General features: G+C 40.4%; 1 protein-coding gene across 1 annotated transcript; it reads left to right on the top strand.

Annotated features, from left to right (window-relative positions):
• The first annotated feature begins 3,006 nt into the window (after positions 1-3,006).
• Positions 3,007-19,073, top strand: TMBIM7P. Its single transcript, XM_016161283.2, is given in 10 exon segments — positions 3,007-3,042; positions 3,044-3,317; positions 7,233-7,311; positions 8,023-8,076; positions 8,799-8,889; positions 12,294-12,331; positions 12,416-12,503; positions 13,867-13,956; positions 16,594-16,641; positions 18,921-19,073. Coding segments are annotated over 10 exon segments (951 nt in total).
• The last annotated feature ends 1,669 nt before the right edge of the window (positions 19,074-20,742 follow it).

The following is a 20,742-nucleotide window of genomic DNA, read 5'->3' as shown; positions in this document are numbered from 1 at the left end:
GTTATTTGAGCATCTTTTAAGGCTTCTCAGCTGTGTGTGAAGATTGCTTTCTTCAGAGGAGTTCCAGACTTTATCAAAAAGAGAAATATTTCTTCTTCTCTTCAAAATGTAAATATTTTTCATATAAATAATAAATGTTCATTATAAAAAATTATACAATTCAGACTGTACTCCCCAACTCTGCTGTGTTAGAGATAACCACATTCATTGTTTATAGTATATCTTTTCAGTCATTGGAAATGTGCGTGTATATAAAACATTTATGTGATCTTACTAAATATTATTCTCTAATCTGACTTTTTAAATTCAAAAGTACATCAAAGTGAACTTACCACATCAATGCATATATATCAAACTTTTCCTTGCCAAATTAATTTAACTATGTCCTCATCTTGGATTTGTAGCCTGTTTTAAATTTTTTGCAGTTACAATGAATAATGTAATGAACGTCTCTATACACATATGGTTGCCTGTTTGTATGAGTATTTTTAGGGGCCATAAAAATATTTTAACTTCTTTTAAAATTAAGAGAAAATTTTATAATAATAATGAAAATACAATATACAATTAATCCATCCTAGATTATATACTATTTATACCAATGCAGCCATAAAATATGCTTTGACATGTTTTTATGGAGAGGGGACCCATGAAGGCAATGTGTGGGGGCCCCACAAGTCCAACATGCCCTCGGTTGTCCATTTCCCTGCACCCTTGCAACTCTATTAATAATCTTTTTAGTTTTTGCCAGTCTTTTATGCAAATAAACAAACAAAAGGACATTTCACAATTGTTTTTACTTGCACTTTTTTGGTTGTGATGTAGGTATCATCTAAGTTTATTGACCATTTAAATTTCCTTTATGAATTGTCTATTTAGGTTCTTTTCTCACCTTTTAATTGAGTTGCTCATCTTTGTCAAAAAGTTTCTTTTACAGTATAGTAAATAATGCAAGTCTTATTTTCATAATTTTGCATTTCAGATTTACTAGTATATTTTTATAATAATATTTAAAGTGTTCCTGTGCCCCAAATCTGTCAAGCATTTCTTTTATGATATCATTCTTACAAAGGCTTACATTGATACTTTCATTGATACTTCATTGATATTTTCTTGTAGAATATCTATGGCTATTATTATTTCTGATAATATCTTTACTTTGTCTGGATTGCATTTCTGTAAAAAATATAAAAATAGCTATTAAATTTTGTTTTCCGATCATAGCTAATTGTTCCAACACCATGGGACAATAATTTAAAGTACCATTTTTATCAAATATTAAATTCTCATATATACACAAATCTATTTCTTGAATCTCTTCCATCCCTTTGATTCATTTGTCTATTGCTACACTAGCACCACACTTTTAATGATATAGCATAATTCTTCTCTTTCAATTTTTTTTGATTACTTTCACATTTTTAAGTACTGAAAAAAAAATCCCAATGAATTTTGTAAAAATTTAGTTTGGAGAGAAGGAATATCTTTACAAAACAAGGTCATGATACTTTGTTCAGATCTATTTACAAACATTCTCAGTTGGCCCTCAGTTTGTCTAAACCCTTGCCATCTCAGCAATGTCCTTTCTGAACTCTCCCATGGCTCTCTTTGTGGGACAGGAGGCCAGCAGCAGTGGCTTGCTGAGTCTTCTCGTCTCCACAAGGTGATTGGGGGCCCCTCTTTTGCCAATTTTGGTCCACTGAGTACTAGTTTTCTAAGAACTGCTTTCTGCTGCAAAGCACTGTGTCAGAGCCCACCACAATCTCTTCTCTGGGTTTCTGGTCCCTTTGCTTCCACTTTTCCTTACTCTAGCTCATTCTCCACATTGTGAGATCTTTCTAGTCAGATCCCTGTGGCCCTTGCTGGCAAACCTTCAGTGATTCCCGGTTCTAATAGTTACTTACTGCTGCTGGAACAAATTACTACGAACGTAATGCCTTAATACAGCGCACATTTATTATCTGGAAGTCAGAAGTCCCAAATCAGATTTACTGTGCTAAAATCAAGGTGTCAGCAGGGCTGCATTCCTTTCTGGAGGCTTGAGGGGAGAATATTTCCTTGCTTTTTACAATTTTGAGAAGCCTCCTGCATTTCTCAGCTCATGGTCTCTTCTGCCATCTTAAAAGACAACAACTATTGCTCTGACCTCGGCTTCTGTTGTCACATCTCCAACTCAGACTCTGATCTTCCTGCCTCCCCCTTTTAAATATAGTTATAAGGACACTTGTGATTCTATTGGGCTTACTCAGATAATCCCACCTCAAAGTCCTTAACTTAATCACATCTGCAACTTTCCTTTCACAGTTTCCAGAAATTAGAATGTGGCTCTTTGGGGGACCATTATCCACCCTACCACAGCCATGGCCTTCAGGATGAGTTCGGCGTGCCAGGCCCTCAGTGACCTGCCCCCTTACTCCTCTGCTTAACATCATTCTGCTTTCCCCTTTGAACTCCCTGCTCTCGCCACATGAACTTCTTTTAGTTTCTGGAACCTGCCATCTCTGCTTTGTCAAGTCCTGATCCAGGTTGATTCCTCTGCCTGGGAAAACCTTTCCCCACCTCTTCACCTGACTAACTCATACTCATCTTGTACCCTTGGCTTAAATCCCACTTTTTCTGGAAGCTTTTGGTAACCTCTCCTATGCCTTGCATCTTCCTCCAGACTTTCTTAGGGGCTCACATATCATCCTCCATTGTTCCTGGCCCTGATTATATTATTATTTGTTTAGTTATCTTCTCTTCCAAAATGTAAGCTTTCTGAGAGAGGGGTTGGTGAGAGCAGCTCCATACTTGGCACATAATTCCTTGCTGAATGAATTTATAAACATATTAATTTCATAATAGAATGCAAGTAATTTTACTCTATAGGCCTCATCTTAAAAATATTTGTTCATCATTCATTAGACAAATATTTATTAACCACTGACTCGGTGACTGCTGAACCAAGGGAATTAAAATTAAGGAAAAATCATTTAAATGTTATGAGGATGCTACAGTTGTAGTGGTATGATCATAAGGACCTGAATAACAATTTTCCCCCTCCAGGAAAATGGACTTGGGGGTCAGTGAACCAATAGACCTTAGTGCTGGAGATCATCAACATCTGATCCGGAAGGCAGCAGATGATAACGTCCAGAGCAAATCTAAAAGGTCCTCCAATACTTCACCTTCACTTGGGCAACAGCAAACTCATGGGGAACCACATTCAAAGGCTAGTGAGCAAGAGGATATCTTCGTGGTACAAATTTCAGATGAGACCTCTCCCAATGACAGCAGTACTTTAGCCAACCCATTCTCAGACGCATCTGTTCGCAGAGGTGAGAATAAAGAAATTATCTTTTTGGGAGAGAAAAGCAAATGTCCTTTTAAAATGTTTCCACTGAGTAGATTGTCAGAAAGATTGAATTTGCTTTTAGTTTTTCCCAGTCATGCTTTACCATAAAACATGGTTGTAGGGCTGCTATAATAGATGGCCCCCAAGTTGTCCAGGGCATTCATAAGTTCACAATTAACACATTATAGTGAAAAACTTGTGGTTTTCTTAGGAAATATGAATTAGTCATTGATCGTAGAATGTTTTTACCTACATATATTTGTAGTTTCATAATATCTACTTAAGTTTTAAAGAATATTAATTCAGTGCCCTAGATATTAATTCAGTATAGGAAATACATTCAGCTGTGAATGACAGAAACCTAAAAAACTGTGCCTTAAGTAAATTGACTTTTTTCTTTCATGAAATATGAAGTTCGAAGGTAGGCAATTCAAGGCAATGCCACAGGTTCCCATGACCACTCTGTCACGATTAGGCCTTCTGAGGGCTTAGACAGCTTGAAGGTGGACTATCAGCTTTGAATCCCATTGCTGCCTCCCTGTGGCCCTCATCCTCCATCTTGTGGCTAGAAAGATGTCTTCTGGAGCTCTAGCCTTCCAGACAGGAAAAGACCAAGTCTGGTGTGCTGCCCTGACAAAACCAGGGGGTGCCATTCATGGATAGATGTCCTGAGAATCCTCCAGATCTGACCTCTTTTTAGAGGCTTTCCCCGGAACCACACCTGAGAGTTTCCAATTACATGTCATTGACCCTACCTGGACCACATGGCCACCCCCATCTGTAGTTTTTCAGTTAGTCCCATTGCCACCTTTTGACAAGATCTGGGTTGGATAATGAGGAAGTCAAGGAGAATGGAAGTCACTACACAGCTAGCCACCTCTGCCACAGGTGCCAATCTTTTATCACTAGGTGTAGCACAAGGGGAACATTGTTACATTTGGTCCCTACAATGACCCCGTAAATGAAACCATCGTAATGCCATTTCACAGATGAGGAACTGAGGCTTAAGAGGCTGTAATTAAAACATGTAAAGCCTCCTCACCACTATTGGAGTTAGTTGTTTGTATCTGCATCCTCTGCAGTTAAAAATTATATCGTATATTAAAAGAGGAAAGTGTTATGGGAACACAAGTATAGCAAGTAATGAATTAAGAGTTATGGGGCTAGGAGACTTTATTTTTTAAAAACAGCTTTATAGAGATATAATTCACATATCATAAAATTCACCCCTTTTAAGTGTACAGTTCGATGATTTTAGTATATTTACACAGTTGTACAAACATTGCCACAAAGAGAAACCCATACTAATTAGGAGTCACTCCCCATTTCTTCCTCTTCCCTGTCTCTGCCAACCACTAATCTACTGTTTTTCTCTATGGATTTGCCTATTCTATATGGAATCATATAATATGTGGTCTTTTGTGACTGCCTTCTTTCACCAGCATAATGTTTTCAAGGTTCACCCACATTGTTGCATGTGTCAGTACTTCATTCCTTCTTTATGGCTGTATAATATTCCATTGCCTGGATAGAAAGCATTTTGTTTATTCATTCCCCAGTTGACAGACATTTGGGTTGTTTCCATTATTTTGTTATTATGAATAATGCTATGATCAACTTTTGTATACGAATTTTTGTATGAACATGTGTCTTCATTTCTCTTTTGTAAGTACCTAGAAATTGCTAAGCCATATGGTAACTTTATGTTTAATGTTTTGTGGAACTGCCAAATTTTTCCAAAGTGGCTGCACCATTTTACATTCCAGCCAGCAATGTATGAGGTTTTCAGTTTCTCCACATCCTTATCAAAACTTGTTATTGTCTGTCTTTTTTATTGTAGCCATTATAGTGTGTGTGAAGTGATATCTCACTGTAGTTTTGATTTGCATTTCCTTAATGACTAATGATGCTGAGCATCCTTTCATATGCTTATTGGCCATTTGCCTATCTCTTTGAAGAATTGTCTATTTGAACCCTTTGCCTACTTTAAAAAAAAAAAAAACACCAGTCATTATATAAGCTCTCACGATTTTGTGGGTTGACTGGGCTCAGTTGGGCAGTTCTTATGCTAGTCCTGATTGGAGGCTCGCATGCAGTTTTAATGAGATGGCGGCTGATACTGCAACGACCATTATGACTCCTTGGCGTGGCTGGCAGTTGGTGTTGGTTTTTAGATTTCATCTTTGGCTTGACTTCTCATCACACGGCAGCCGGATCCCAAGAAGTACACCAGGTGGACAAGCCCCAATGTGCAAGCCATTTATCAATCCTCTGTTGAAGCCCACATGCTAACTTCTCACTGGGCAACTCGTGTCATGTGGCCAAGCCCAGTGTCAGTGTTAGTGCGGCAGGCACCAGCTACTCCAGCTTTGCCCATTTTTAATTGGTATTTGTCTTGTTACTGAATTGTAAGAATTCTTCTAGATACAAGTCCTTATCAGATACATGATTTGCAATTTTTTTCACCCAGTTTTAGGGCTTTGTTTTATTTTCTTGATGCTATCATTTAAAGCACAAGCTTTCGCTGTTGATGAAATCCAATTTATCTGTTTATTTCCTTCTTCGCTGGTATTTTAGGTGCCATACCTTAAAAAAAAAAATCATTGCTTGATCCATGCTCACAATGATTTATACCTGTGCGTCCTTCCAAGAGTTTTATTTATGTTTATATCTATGTTCCATTTTTAACTAATTAATTTTTGTATATGTATGACATGAAGAAGGGATCCAGATTCATCTTTTTGTATGTACATGTCTGGTTGTCCCAGCAACATTTGTTGAAAAGACTACTCTTTCTCCATTGAATTGTTCTAGCATATTTTTTAAAAATCAATTGGCCATAATGTAAGAGATTATTTCTGGACTTTGAATTCTATTCCATTGACGTACAAGTCTAGTCTTATGAGGCTGGGCCACATTTAATACTTATTCTCTCACAGTCCCTATATGTAGTAGATGTGAAATTAATGTTACTAAATGAGTATTTTAATGTAGGCAGCACACATTTGGGTATATATGTTTTTGTGTTTTCATTAACATAGGTCAGTCCCATTTCTCTGTTGTCACACTTTCTGTGCACAGAAACCACTCAGGATACAGTTACGATTCTATACATCAATCTTATGTAGCACTGTTTCATTTTTTTCTTTTAAAATTGTCATAAAGCCACAAAACAGTAACTGTCATTACCAACACCATATTCAGAGGGCCCAGGAAAACCCGTGCAGTAGGAAGTAAGCAAAAAGAGGCTCCAGCATACTCTGTGCTCTGCCTTGGTATGCTGTTCACGGGGAACTCCTTGGTCTTACTAATAATTCGTCAGCTTAGCTAGTCTATGCATAGGTAGGAGGCAAGTGAGTGGCTAATGGCAGGTGGGCCAGAGAGGAAACCAGTAGAAAAGCTCTGCTAACTCCCTCCACACCCAAGGGGGAAGTGCCCTCTCTACCAGCTGTCCCTGAGGCTGGGGTCTGCTGCATCCTGTGAACAGGTGTGGCTGGATCCCTAAAGATGGGCCTGTGACATTCCACAACTTTCATATCACTTTGGGGCCTAAAGAGGACAGGGTGTGCATCATAAGGAATTAAATCCCTGAATTCATCTTTACAATTGAGTGACTTTCATGAATAAACCCTCATATCTAAAAAAAAAAAAAAAAAAAAAAAAAAAAAAAAAAAAAAAAACAAACCTCCAACAATTCAGACTATTTCCTACAAGTTCTATTTCTGTCATTATTTAGTCAATATCTAATTGGCTAACTCTAAATTAGCACCCTCTTTCCAGTCCTCAAAAAATCAGAGGAAAAATTTCTTGTTAAGTGTCAAAAATAGGTAATTATACTTATATTTTTACTTTTGAACATTGTCACAAAAATAATATTTCCTCATTATTGTCTCCTCAGGTTTTATTATAAAAGTGTTCCTTCTCCTGTCAGCTCAGTTGGTGGCCACTGGGGCAATTATCAGCCTGTTTCTTTTCTGGTAGGTCTTTATACTCGATGGAAATTAAATATTAAGTTGTGCACATTAATTCTTATTGAATCAGCTTGATTTAATTTTGATCGTTAAAAAACTACTTTTTCTTAATCATTCATAGGATACACTATTTCTATAGCTTTGTTTTTTTGAGGCAACTCCTAGACCAAGGTGTTAGTGGGTTTCTAAAGTTTTATTTCAACGTCCTAAGCCAAGAAAAATTTTTCTTACTCTTATTTTTAGCACTTTTCTTTTTTATTTCCCTTGAGCTACTTCCACAAATAAAACTGAATAAAGGAAAAAAAGGTGAAATTATGGAGGTCTTCGAGGCTGGAATCCTGTTAAATGTAGAAATTATTTCAGGGACTATCTGATCCATCACTGGTTAAAACCATCCTATGAAAATATTTATAAACAAATATATGAGAAGTTGATTTCTTTTGCTTTGAACACATGTCATTCCCTGTATTTTTTAAAATGAAAAGTTCACTAGGACATTTGCATTTATCCAAATTTGACTTATAACTTATGACTACTTCTTTTTATGAATCTATTTTAAGAAGAAAGATACAGTTGTATGTTTCATTGTTTCATTCTCTGTCATTATCAGTCATTTAGAGTTTCCCCTTCTCATAAGATTGTTTTTCTTTTACTTAAATATTAGTTAGCAAAATTAACTCCTTATTGTTTAAAACTATTATATTTTTAAAAAACTAGGATGGATTTAAAAGCTTGGGTGCTCGCGAATGCTTGGTTCACCTATGCACTATTGTAAGTATTATTGGATTTAATAAAAAGTGGTTCTACTAGCTATTGATCAAGGTTCATTACAAGCTAGGTAAAGATATAACATTCTTGAAATGACAAAATTATAGAAATGAAAAACAAGCAACTTAGTGGTTGCCAGGAGGTGTGTGTGTGTGTGTGTGTGTGTGTGCGCGCGCGCGCGTGCGCACGAGCGCACATGTGTATGTGACCATAAAAGGATGGCAGGAGGAAGATCTTTGCTGAAGTTCTAATGATGGGATAGTTCCAAATTTTGATTGTGATGCTGGTTACATGTATCTACCTATAGATTTCTGTCATGATCCTATGATATTGCTTCATATATATATACACTGCAGTAATAATATTAAATTATTGGTTTTGGTATTATACTATAAATGTGAAAGATATTACCATTGGGGGAAACCGATTAAAGGGTACAGGGTACTGCTCTGTCTTTTTGCAACTTCTTGTGAATCCGTAATTGTTTCAAAATAAAAATTTAAAAAAAAAAAAGAACCGACAAGCTGTCTGTGGGTGGCAATGAGAAAAGTTAGTTTTAGAAGCTAAAAAAAAAAAAGCGGTAAAGGTGATAATTCACATTTTTGTTTACTTTATAATACTTACTGTTAGATACTATCATATAATGAGATATATGTCTCTATCTACTTATATCAGATGATAGAATCATTGGAAGCAAATAACACATGGCTTTAAATTATCCTCAGGCCAGCATTTTTCTTGCTACTTATTGTACTTGCTTGCTGTGGGAAACTCCGCCGTCAGGTGCCTGCGAATTACATTCTCCTAGGAATATTTGTAAGTAAACCTTGTTAGCACCCATTGTAGCTCACCTTTGAAATATGTATTTTTGGTCATATTATTAAATTCATTTTTTTATTGTAGAAAATCTTCCTGTGGAATAATACAGATGGAAATTGTTTGTGAAATTACAGTCTCTTGGCTGAATTCGGATTGTAACAAAGTCATAAACTTACTTAGGAGATAGTATCCAAACCCTTTTAGCGGCTGGAGAATTTGGGGACCCTGGGGTCCTGCTTTGTGCAGGCAAACTTGCCTCTGAGAGGCAACAGGGGGAACTCACTCCCACATCTGGGCTACATTTCATAACCCTTAGCCCAACTATTGCTGGTCCGTGTCAGACACAACAACATTTTGTTATGGAGTGGAATCCACATTTAATTCACAAACTCAAAACTTTATTTTTGTAAAATTTATTTTATTTCTATTTCAAGTCTCACTGGGAGCAGAAACCATCTCAGCTCAGCTTCTCCTTATTTCCCCACCTTGCATTTCAGTCCAGGAGGGCTTTTCCAGTGCTAGGGAGTTGGGGGTTGGGGGTTGGGCGGAGCTTCTGGTCTTCGGCTCTTCTCGGTTATCCATAGCCCTGTTCCTGGTTCATCAACGCCTCCTTGTGGAGCTTCCACTCACAAGGCCTCACCACATCGGCCCTTTCTCTGTGGATTGGTGCGGCTCTGGGCCACAGAAACCTGTGGCTTCCTTTCCTGCAGCCAGTTCCTTTCTGTGTTGCCCAAAGGGACTCTAGGATCCCACCAACTCTCAGCAGGTACCTGGAGCTCCTAGAGTTTAAAAACTTGAATAAAATCTGAGTTTCTACCACTTACCACATCCCGACCCAGAGGTTAGCTCCCTGGAAGGTCTCAGGGCCCCTCCTCACGGACTCGGCAGTATCGAAGCATCACTCCCCCGTTCCCTTCCTCTTCTTTCCACTTCCCCGTCAGGCCAAATCTCTTGCGCCCTGCAAGTAGTGGTCACCCCGAAACTCACTGATAGTGTTTGCTCCTTTTGGAAAAATCCATAACAGTCTTAGCGTGAGTCAGTGTGTCGGCAAATGATTCTTTCTGGGAGAGTTTGCATTTCCTCCCAAGCACTGTTGACCATCCTCTCAATATGATGTATGTATGTATGTATGTATGTATGTATGTATGTATTTATCTGGTTTCATATCAGACTTGAAATAGTTTATACCCACAAGATAAGATGAATTGGCGAGGAAATATGATGCAAGAAAAAATAAGGGTAGGAAATTAAAGCCAGTTGTTAGATTAGTGCACAAAACGCATAGTCCTGTCCATTTACTTGAGTGGAATGAGCCTGGATTTGGATCTGCGCCTCCTGGTGGTCAAAGCGAGCAAGGACTCACGGCAGTGTCCAGTGTGATTTCTGTATCAGGGAGAATAGTTTCCTCCTGAGGTTGGAGGAGACTGTCTCTCTGATGCCCATATTTTGGCATTTTTTCAGCTGCCAGAGCATTGAGGAGCCTTTCTTAGCTGGCGTGGGGACCCTGCTCATTAACCAGGTGAGCAGTAGGGTCTCTCACTTCTGGCTCAGACCACACTCAGGAAGAGATAGGGCTAAAAGCAAACAGAAAGATACTGGGACTCCTGGAGCAAAGCTGGTAGGGGTAGGGTGAGGGGGATTTTTCCAGAAATTTTTGAATTTTTTATTTTAAAATTTTCAATGGTTTTAATGCATATTACAAGAAGAGATCAAAGTTATTGGTCTCAGATGAAGCTCTCATCTCAGGATTTGCTGTTTGTCTAAAAGCAGATAATAGCTCAAGAGAAGAAATATTATCAAGGGACAAAGAATTAGTTATATTTTATAGACTTTACGTTAGAAAACATATGGAGAAAATCATTTCAGAAAAGGAGTTGAGGGAAATTGGAAAGCGTGCACTGAAGACAGCTTTTGTTCCATAGAATTTTGGCACCTGGAGCTCACATCCTGAGCTCTCGAAGCCCTAAGGCAGATTTGACTGCCAAGGCCTCTTGTTATTCACTCTCACTCTTCAAAAAAGGAAGGGTGGCTTCCTGTTTGAAATCATTCCTCTCCCTCTCCCTTCCATCCCCCTTCTCCCTTCATTCTGTCTGTCAGATACGCGCGTGCGCGCGTGCACACACACACACACACACACACACACACACTTCTTTGGTGTGCTGCTGAAGATAGAGAAAAGTGAAGCAACTGAGCAAGTAGAAGAAGAAAATCTTGAGAGGAAGGTCGGAGGCAAGAACACTATTAAAATATCATGTGTATGGGGGAATAGATACACTTTTTTAAAAAACCTGTAATGGAAATAAAGACAGCTTACTTGGCACATGTAACAAAGTAGAGAATCAGGCACCTGCAGGGTTTGAAAAATTGAGAGGCAGTCCAGGACTCTCAGGATCCGAGTTCTTTTCCAGTCTCCGATCCTGTGTGTCGTTGGCCGGCTGGAGAAGTTCAAAGCCCTTGTAGCAGTCCTAGCACTGCGGTTAGAATGCGTCCTCATTTCTATTCCTTGAGACTGGTAGATTCTTTTCTGGCTCTTGCCTGTCAGCAGAGTCTCCAGATTCGCCTCTGACAAAGCATCCTAGCAGCTGGGGAATGTCCCCAGGCCCTGCAGCCACCGCTCACTGCAGGTCTCACGTGTCCTGCCGGCTGTCCTGGTGCCTGATTGCTGGCCTGGGCACATCCTCGTTGCCTTTCTTGGTCTCATCCTTGGGGTGACTTCCTGCTGGCTCTCGGCAGTTGTCACTCTCTACCATGCTGCTCCATACCTAGTTCCATTTGGCCCATGGAAACACTGCAGCCCCAGTACAGCCCTTTTCCGAGCCTGGATCAGCACCTACCTGCCTGTGCAGCTCATGCTCTGCAAATAACTGCCCTCCAGCCCCCTCCTGGTTCTGGGACAATCTCAATCCTCGTCCCCTAGGGGAGGTTCGAAGAACTATTTTATTCTCACTTAAGCACCACGGGAAAGGTCAATACTGAGACTGCTGGTGAAGCCTTAGTAGAAATAGCATGTCCTGCTCTGATAAAATGTATGATTCCGTGTGGATGGCCTCATTTGATTAAGGACCATATGGTCTACAGATAAACTTTTTACATTGATTTCTATGTTCTCAGTCAACACATATTCAAGTCACTTGATATGTTGAAAGTTACTATTCTGTCCTAAGACATTTTTACTAATAAAAGCGTTTTCTCTTGTCAATCTTAGGGAGAATATTAAGGGAGAATATAAAAATCTACTGTTTTTTAAGTAATTAATTGCCCTGTAGCATGTGTGCTAGGGTTGTGTATATCCTCACTTGCCTCCCAGATTCTGCCAAACACACACACTTCAAGTCATCTCCTTCAGATTCTGGACCTCAGGAGTCATCAGGCTTCTGATTTATTTTGAATTTTGTTTTTAGACACTTCTTCAAGGTCTACTACTGGGAGCCATAACAGTGTAAGTCTCTGATACACATTTTCTTTTTGTGTGTGTTCTTTTCTTCGAATGTATGTGAACGATAATCACAGTCTCTGTTTTTAGTTTCTATAAAGCCGAGGAGGTGTTATGGGCAACAGCAGCAACTGCTCTGGTGACATTATCGCTCACTTTATTTGCTCTTCAAACAAAAGTAAGTGTTATTGAAACAGATTTCTGTCATAAGGGAGAGTGCAGACAGGGTCCTCTGCCCCTCCTGACCCAGTCTCCGCCCTCCTCCTTCCTGTTCTCTGCTGTCCTGTGGGACTCACCTGCATGGCCTCCTCATCTTCCAGCTTTCCTAGTAACCACATTTAAAAAGCAAAAAGTAACAGGTGGAATTATTTTTAATAACATATTTTACTTGACCCAATACATGCAAAGCATTATCATTTCAACAAATAGTCAATATAACAAAAATGTCAATAAGATAGTTTACGTTTTTTTTTTCAAAATAAATTTCAAATCCGGTGTGTATTTTATATTGCTAGCACATCTCAATTCGGACTAGCCATGTTTCAAGGGCTCAGTAGCCACGTGTACTGAAAGCGCAGCTGGGGACAAACTTTTAGCAGGACCAGAATCACCTGGAACGCTCATTAAACCAGACTGCTGGGCTGCCTCCCTGCACGTGCGGCTTTGTGTGGCCTGTGGGGCCCAACGGTTTGCATTTCCCAGGTGGTGCTGGTGCTGCTGGTCTGAGAACCACCCCAGGTAATGTAGGACTTCGGATTAGGCTTTTGGTGTGTTAAGTGTAGGGAGTGAAGAGGGAAATAAAGGAATTAGAAAAATGCTCTTGCAAGAAAATATCTTGGATCCAAAGCTCTTCTTTTACTGCACAATCTAAAATTTTCCAGGCCAAAATATGAATAGTCCCCTTTCTTTAAAAATCTTAATCTCCCCCACGCTGATTTGGACACTATTTTTTAAAGGCAAAACCAAAAGGCATATTAACTTCAAAATTACAAAAGAATAACTAACAGCAATTTTCGAAAGCTTAGTATATATTTGTTATTAAAATACATGCATACGAATGTGATAAACGTACCCAGTTAACATCTTGGTCTATTTCATTAATGTATTCTATGTACATGCCTTAAAAAATATGAATAATTATGATCAAACTTACATATACATTTACATACAACTTATTTAATATAGCTTTTTTAACATGGGAAATTTCATTTAAATACAAAAATAGAATAACATAATGACCCTCCATGTACCCATTACCAAGTTTTAAAAATTATCAACTCATGCTCCTGTTACTTCATTCATACTCCTACCCTCTTCCCCCCCTGAAGCAAGTCCCAGTCACTATGACACTTTTCATGTAGCATTTTCAGGGGTTAGGGGCTAATGGAGTTCCGTGATTCTTGGCACTGAGCAGGGTAAGTTGTTGGCATATGGGCCAGTTTCTGTCTGTGGGGTATAAGATACATCTCTAAACATCCTGAAATTCCATATAGGTGATAATTGAATTGTTTTTTTTTTGTGTGTTGTTTGTGTTTCTTCAGTGGGATTTCACCTTGCTAAATGGAGTTCTATTCGTTTTACTCTTCATACTTATTATGTACGGAATCCTCTTACTCTTCATACGATCGTATGTAAGTGGGATCTCATTGGGAAACCCCAGAGCAGTGTCAGAAATCTAGAGTGACGTGCTGGTTGCGTTAGCCTGAATCGTCTGAGAAGCAGACACTGAGATGAGTGTAAAACGGGAGGACGTTCATAAGAGAAATGTCTGTGAGAGCAAAGGGAAGCGGGGAGCGATGAAGGCTGGAAGAGCTGTCAGACCACGATGGCAAATGTGACCCCACGTGACGGAGAGGGAAGGACATCGCGCGGGAACATTCTAGACATGCTGATGTCTCAGGAAGGTCTCCACGGGCAGCAGGGGGTCCTTGAGCTAAAGTTGACCGTCACAGTGTAGTAGTCCTCTGTTCCCCAGGAAGGGTCCTCTGCTCCCGCCAACGCCCGAGACGGGTAGGATGGCCCCGGGGCACGTTGCACGCACAGCCACAGGTCCCTTGGTCAGTTACGCTCCCTCCCGGCAGCTAGAGGTCTGTGAGGCCCCTCTGCGCGGCCCCCTGCTGTGGTGTGGTTGGGGGCTTGCATGGACAGGAGGTCTGGGGTATGAAGATGGAGCTCGGACCCTAGACTACAGGTATTCTCTAAGAGGATCTTGCCGGGAGGCGGGTGGTGCGGAAGGGGGGAAGCCACCCACAGGGTCAGATGCCTTCTTATGTGTAGGCGCTGCTTGTTTAAAGTGATGGAAGAGGGGAGATGGGCTCGTTGGGACTTTTCCAGCAGCAGCTTAGAGGAGGCTCCTTATTTTCAATTCCAGGTTTTTTTGTTTTGTTTTGTTTTACTTAAATACATTCATTGACTTCTTACTAAATACCAGACATAGGCCCATGTGTTTTTCATGTAGGCATAAAATCTAATTCTCACAACATTCCTGAAAAGTACCTATCTCATGTATTTTCTAGATTAAAAAAAAAAAACACAGGCTCAAGAAATTAAATAAGTCACCTGAGTTCACACCAATAGCAAATGGGATCAAAGCCAGTTCTGTGTGGCCCTGGTGCTTCCACCACATTGCAGCATCATGGACCAAGGCCAGAGGGGTGGAGAAATAGAGGCATGGGATCCGGCCTTGTGGTCCGGCTGCCAGTGGCCCCCGTGTAGAGAGCTGACCCAAGGCCTGGTCCACTGAGGACTGGCCTGGGGCCTGTGGCTGTTTGACTAACAGCCCAAGGCCAACTTGGTCCAGTTGCTGAATCAAAGAACTTCTTGGGCAACAAGTGGACTGACTTCATGATCTTCAGACATATAACCAGCAGTTCTGCCTGAATTAATTTATCTTTTTGAATGACCATGTCAGCTTATGGCTTGGGAGGTAGCATCTGCATTTTAGAGCTAGATCCAAAACCATCTCAAAGATATGGCTTAACGGGCCACAGTGCTCCATTTATTATCGTCGATGGTGGCACAGATATTGGTAGTAATAATACAAATATTTATCAGGTGGGTTCCCTAGGTCTTTACAATAGGTGCATTAGAAACCGTTTCCTCCTAGATAGAAGAGCCCCAGTTCCCATTCTAAATATCCTTTCATACATGTCTACCAAATATAATCTTACACATGCATTTAAGTTGAAGACTTTGACAGAACCTGTCCTAAGTATGCTTGTTTGACTTTGGCAATTTCGAATTCTTCAGACTCAAGCAATCAGGTGTTTTTTGTTTTTTTGTTTTTTTGGTTTTTTTTTTTACCATTAGTTCAGTGCGGAAACATTGTGCCTCCTACACTGTGTCATTGACTCTTGGTTCCATCCTTCACCAAGACTCTTCCCTTCTCAGCAGAGTGCTCTGTTCGTCCCTCTAAGATTAGCTTTTTCTCCCTGAAGAGTGAATGCTATTGTTTCTCTCAGTTGTTATAGACCACTTCCTTTTCCTTTCCCCATACAGAGCCAAACACTTTAGCATTTAGAACAGTCTCAAATGCTGATGAGGGCTGTTTTGGTTGCAAGGAATAGATTCTGCTCAGACTAGCTCAAGGCAAAGACCCAGAGAAGGCAGTGGAGCTCCTAGGTGTGGAGAAGAGCCAGGATTCACGAGAATGGAAATTCCTCTCTCAGGCTGAGTTGATCAGTCACATCTGCTTGTATAGTAATAGCTCTCACACTAGCTAATGAGACAGCAGCCTTTGCCGCTTGGATCCCTCTGTCCTGAGAATTGATTTCTGACTGGCCTGGCACATCTGTTTGATCCCAGTCATATACAAGAGGTTCCTGGTCAGTGACGAATTTCACTGCTGTTGGAGTGAATGTCTTCCAGATCTCCTCAGTCACCTCTGGTGTGGTGTGTGAGGGTCGCCATGTTCCCAGGGCACCTGTTCTGAGAACTGAGGATAGGGCAGATTCTCTAGAAGGGCTATGTGGATGGGGAAAAAAGTGAAATGTAGCTAGTACATTCTGCTTGCCCTATCATGCACGAGATGCATGCATGAGCATTTACTTGGTGAAGCTTCTTTGGCATATGCACGGCTAGTCTTCATTTGCTTACCGAATAGAATTGAGGTGATGTTGTTAACCGACTGTTTTCTAAAAAGATGAATCCCCCCATAGATTTGACTTTCTTAGGAAATATTAGGTCCTTATCTAAGAGCAGTGACTTAAGTGAGCCCTTTCATTATTCCCAATCTTCTTAATATACAATTGTTTCCTTTCTTTATGCAGTGGTTGCATCTAATGTATGCAGGACTTGGAACTGTGGTCTTCTCACTTGTAAGTCCATTTCTCCATCACTTTGACAAAGAATTGGGTATATACATTGACATACCCCTTAAGCCCTTGTACTGAGCTTGGAGCCAAACAGAATCAGTAATTCACTGGAAAGCCCTCCAGGCAGCCTCTTCCTCCTTCTCCTTTTATAATTTTTTTAGACGACTTTTAAGTTCACAGCAAAATCTAGAGAAAGGTACACAGATTTCCTGCATACCCCTGCCCCACACATGTATGGCCTCCGCTATTTTTAACATCGCCCACCAGAGGGATACATTTATTACATGGATAAAGCTACATTGACATGTCAGTATCATCCAAAGTCCGTAGTCTGCATTCAGGTTCACTCATACTGTTGTACATTCTATGGGTTTGGATAAATGTATAATGAATGATATATTCCAGCATTATGGTTTCACTGCTCTAAAAATCCTCTGTACTCTCTGCCTATTGATCCCTCTTCTATCCCAAACCCCTGGCAATCATTGACCTTTTTGCTGTCTTCAAGTCTTGCCTTTTCTGGAATGTCATATAGTTGGAATTATACAGTATGTAGCCTTTTTAGATTGGCTTCTTTCACTTAGTAATATGCACTTAAGATTTATGGCTCGATGGCACATTTTGTTTTAGCGCTGAATGATTTTCCATGCTCTGGATGTACCACAGTTCCCGAAGGACATCTTGGTTGCTCCCAAGTTTTGGCAGTTTGGAGTAAAGCTGCTCTAAACATTTGTGTGTAGAATTTTGTGTGAACATGTTTTCAACTCCATTGAGTAAATGACAAGGAGCATGATTGCTGGATCATAGGCAAAAGCAAAAAACTTTACCCCAAATTGCTGGAATCAGGGAGCGGGGAGGGAAAATGGAGAGAAGGGACTCAGTGGTTCGGGCAAGGCGCCTGCTTTGGTCTCTCCCAGCCTCGGCTTTTTGACTGCCTTCTCCGCCACTCTGCTCACTCACACGATCTTCCCCCTCTCGGATGCTCAGTTGCTCACCTGCCTCAACCAGGTTGTTCCCATGTTACATGACACAGTGTCAGTAATGGATTGGTGTGAGGCTACCCGATTCCTTTCCTCCTGTTTCTTTCCTCCCTTCCTGCTCATTCTTATAAAAGCCCAGATGGGAATCAGAACCAAGGGAGAGCCAATACCTGGATCACTTGGGATAGGTTTCATTGAAAGAACTATTTTTCTAAAGTAGATTATTTTAAGGAAACTTCAACCCCCTTACCCTCAGCCCCAATTTACCTATGATCTGTCTGATGGGGCTCTGCCTCAGGGCACTGAACTCTTAGTCTAGAGTTTGGATAGAAGAAGCGAGGAGCTGCTTGCTTGCTTTTCCTCTCTCTAGCAGCAGTCTCCAACCTTTCTGGCACCAGGGACCGGTGCCCCTATGAGAATCTAATGTCTGATGATCTGAGGTGGAGCTGAGGCGGTGATGCTAGCGCTGGGGAGCGGCTGCAAATACAGATGAAGCTTCACTTGCTCCACCACCGCTCACCTCCTCCCATGTGGCCCACTTCCTAACAAGCCTTGGACTGGTACTGGTCCGCAGTCTGGGGTTTGGGGACCCCTGCTCTAATGTACTCACACTGCCCAGTTCTGGTCACTTTGCAAGAAACACGAGGATGAGAGGGCTCCCTGGCTTTTTTCTTGATGGTTTAAGAACTCATAATTTTACCTACTGCAGCTAAGCCAAAATGATTATTTGAGGGGTTATTTAATCATATACTAATCTCCTCTTCTCCTCATTCTATTTTGAAAATACTGACATCATCAGAAAGCCATCCTCACTGTTAAGGTTTGAAAATGCTATAAACCAAAATTCTAAAAATTCAGTATTATTGCTGTGTGTGAATCTAAATATTAGGGAACCATCTTTATTTTCATTCTTCACTCGGTGAGAACATGTGGGAAATTGCAAACACAGGGCATTTTGTAGTTTATTTTTGTGTTCAGTCCAACTGATCCACATCATGACTAATGGTGTAAAGTTTTCTGGACTTGGAAAGCAAAGAAAGCTCACAGATCTGGTCCCACCAAGCTTCAGGAAGAAACAAACAAAACAAACAAACAAACAAACAAACAAACGCTTGCTCTAACAGAACACAAACTTGGGGGCATCGTGAATGGTTGAGGCTGTAAGAATAACATATATTACCACAAATCAACTTTTTGTAATATATTCATTGATGCTAAAATATTTTTTTCCAGATAGTTTAGGACACTTAGTTGACAGAAATGTACAACTTAAATAGCTAACTCTCCTTTTTTTCCTTTAAGTACCTGGTGATGGACGTGCAGCTCATGGTGGGAGGGCGGCACCATCATTCTGACCTGGACCCTGAAGAGTATGTTTTTGCTGCTCTGAACATCTACTTGGATATAATCGAAATTTTCTTTTTTATTTTACAACTGATGGGACTGTTGCGGTAGTTACACGGCCAAGGCTGGCTCGTGTCGAAAGGAAGGGAAGAAGGACATCTGAGAAGTGTCGCCAGGCTCAGACGTGCAGAGGTCGCCACTTCATAAGCTCTTTTATTTTAAAAAATATTTTTAAATACATATATATATATATTTTCAGATGAAAGCAAGCATTCAGTAGATGGTAGCTACAGCTGTTATATTTTTAATTTATTGTCACATTGCTAAACTTTTTGGGGGACATTTCTGATTTTTATTAATTCAAAAGGTATCAAAATTATATACTTACGGACATTCGTAAGATGCCCATTACTTTGTTGACGTTTTCCAGGCACTGTTTAAATCTGTAAGCAACATTTCTCTGTGTGAATAAAATTGCTTACAGAAACCTATATTTATTCCATTCTCTTGATTTGGACATTCTGTGGAAATATTATGGCACAGTCTGACTTTTTTTTTTTTTTTTTTTTAAGAGTGAGGTAAACCAGACAATCTTGCCTTTCTCCCGGATTCCAGAGTCAGACTGGAGAGGATAATCGTATCTACGTGGTAGGGCTCAGAGAAGCTTAATGACACTCACGGCACACGAAGGGCTCACCATGGAGCATTTTCGGCTGTCGGCACCGTGCTGCCTGTGCTCCTGGGCTCGACCACATCCTCTGATTGTCTGGGATGACTGGCCTCCTTCGAAGCTTCATGACGTTTAAAAAAAAATTATTTTAACTTTAATTGTGATAAAATACATGTAACAAAATTTATCATTTTAACCATTTTTTGAGTGTACAGTTCAGCAGCATTAAGCACACTCACATTATTGTGCAACCAATCCTCTAGAAGTTTTCCATCTTGCAGAACTGAAACTCCATATCTATTAGTCAACAGGACGTCCCACACATTTTGTACTGACTTATGTATTTACACATATCTTATGTAACTGGTTTGATTATGTTCCTACTGGACACAGACTAGGCTGATTTTTACAACTCTCCTGGAGTCTCACACCTTGTTAATGAAAAAAAATTCCAGAGATGTAAAAGCTCACACTGTCAAATCCATTCAAATGAACCTACGCCTATATCCCTTCCTCACTTATTTCTAGTTCCAGGGGTTGGTCCAGCCAGTCTCTGGTGCTTGCTCGTTAGGAAGAACGTAAGTCACGTCTGCAGGATAAACAAAGGCACAGAACAGACTCACTGCTGTTGTGCTTCGGGTGGTCCAGGGAGGTGCTAGAAAAAAAGATTTGTGTGGAGGGATGGTTGTGCCAGGTGTTGGAGGACCTTAACTTTCAGGCTCAGGTTATTAGACTATCTCATAGACATAAGGTTTTGGTTGCAGTATCATGGCTAAGACACTGCTTTAGGAGACTTAGTCTGGTCGTGGTAGGTGGGTTAGTGTGGAGAAGAAAGGTATTAGAGAGAGGGAGGTTGTCTGAGGCCAGTGCAATAACGTACACTTAAAGCACAAAGAACGAAGTAGGATGTTAAATGAGGCAGAATGAATTAATCATATGTGATCAAGATAATGGACAAAAAGGCTTGGTAAGAGTTGATGTGCATGCATGGATCTGTAGGGATAGGGAGAATTAGGGATGTCCCAGAATTTACTGTGGATAATTGTCACTAAAATAAAGCCATCTTAAGAAAGGAGGAGATAGCTTGGGGAGTTATGAGATAAAGTGATA

Source organism: Rousettus aegyptiacus, unplaced genomic scaffold, assembly GCF_014176215.1.
Source record: "Rousettus aegyptiacus isolate mRouAeg1 unplaced genomic scaffold, mRouAeg1.p scaffold_m13_p_13, whole genome shotgun sequence".
Lineage (NCBI taxonomy): Eukaryota > Metazoa > Chordata > Mammalia > Chiroptera > Pteropodidae > Rousettus > Rousettus aegyptiacus.
The sequence above is the reverse complement of the archived record's forward strand: the minus strand, read 5'-3'. Positions and strand labels throughout refer to the sequence as shown.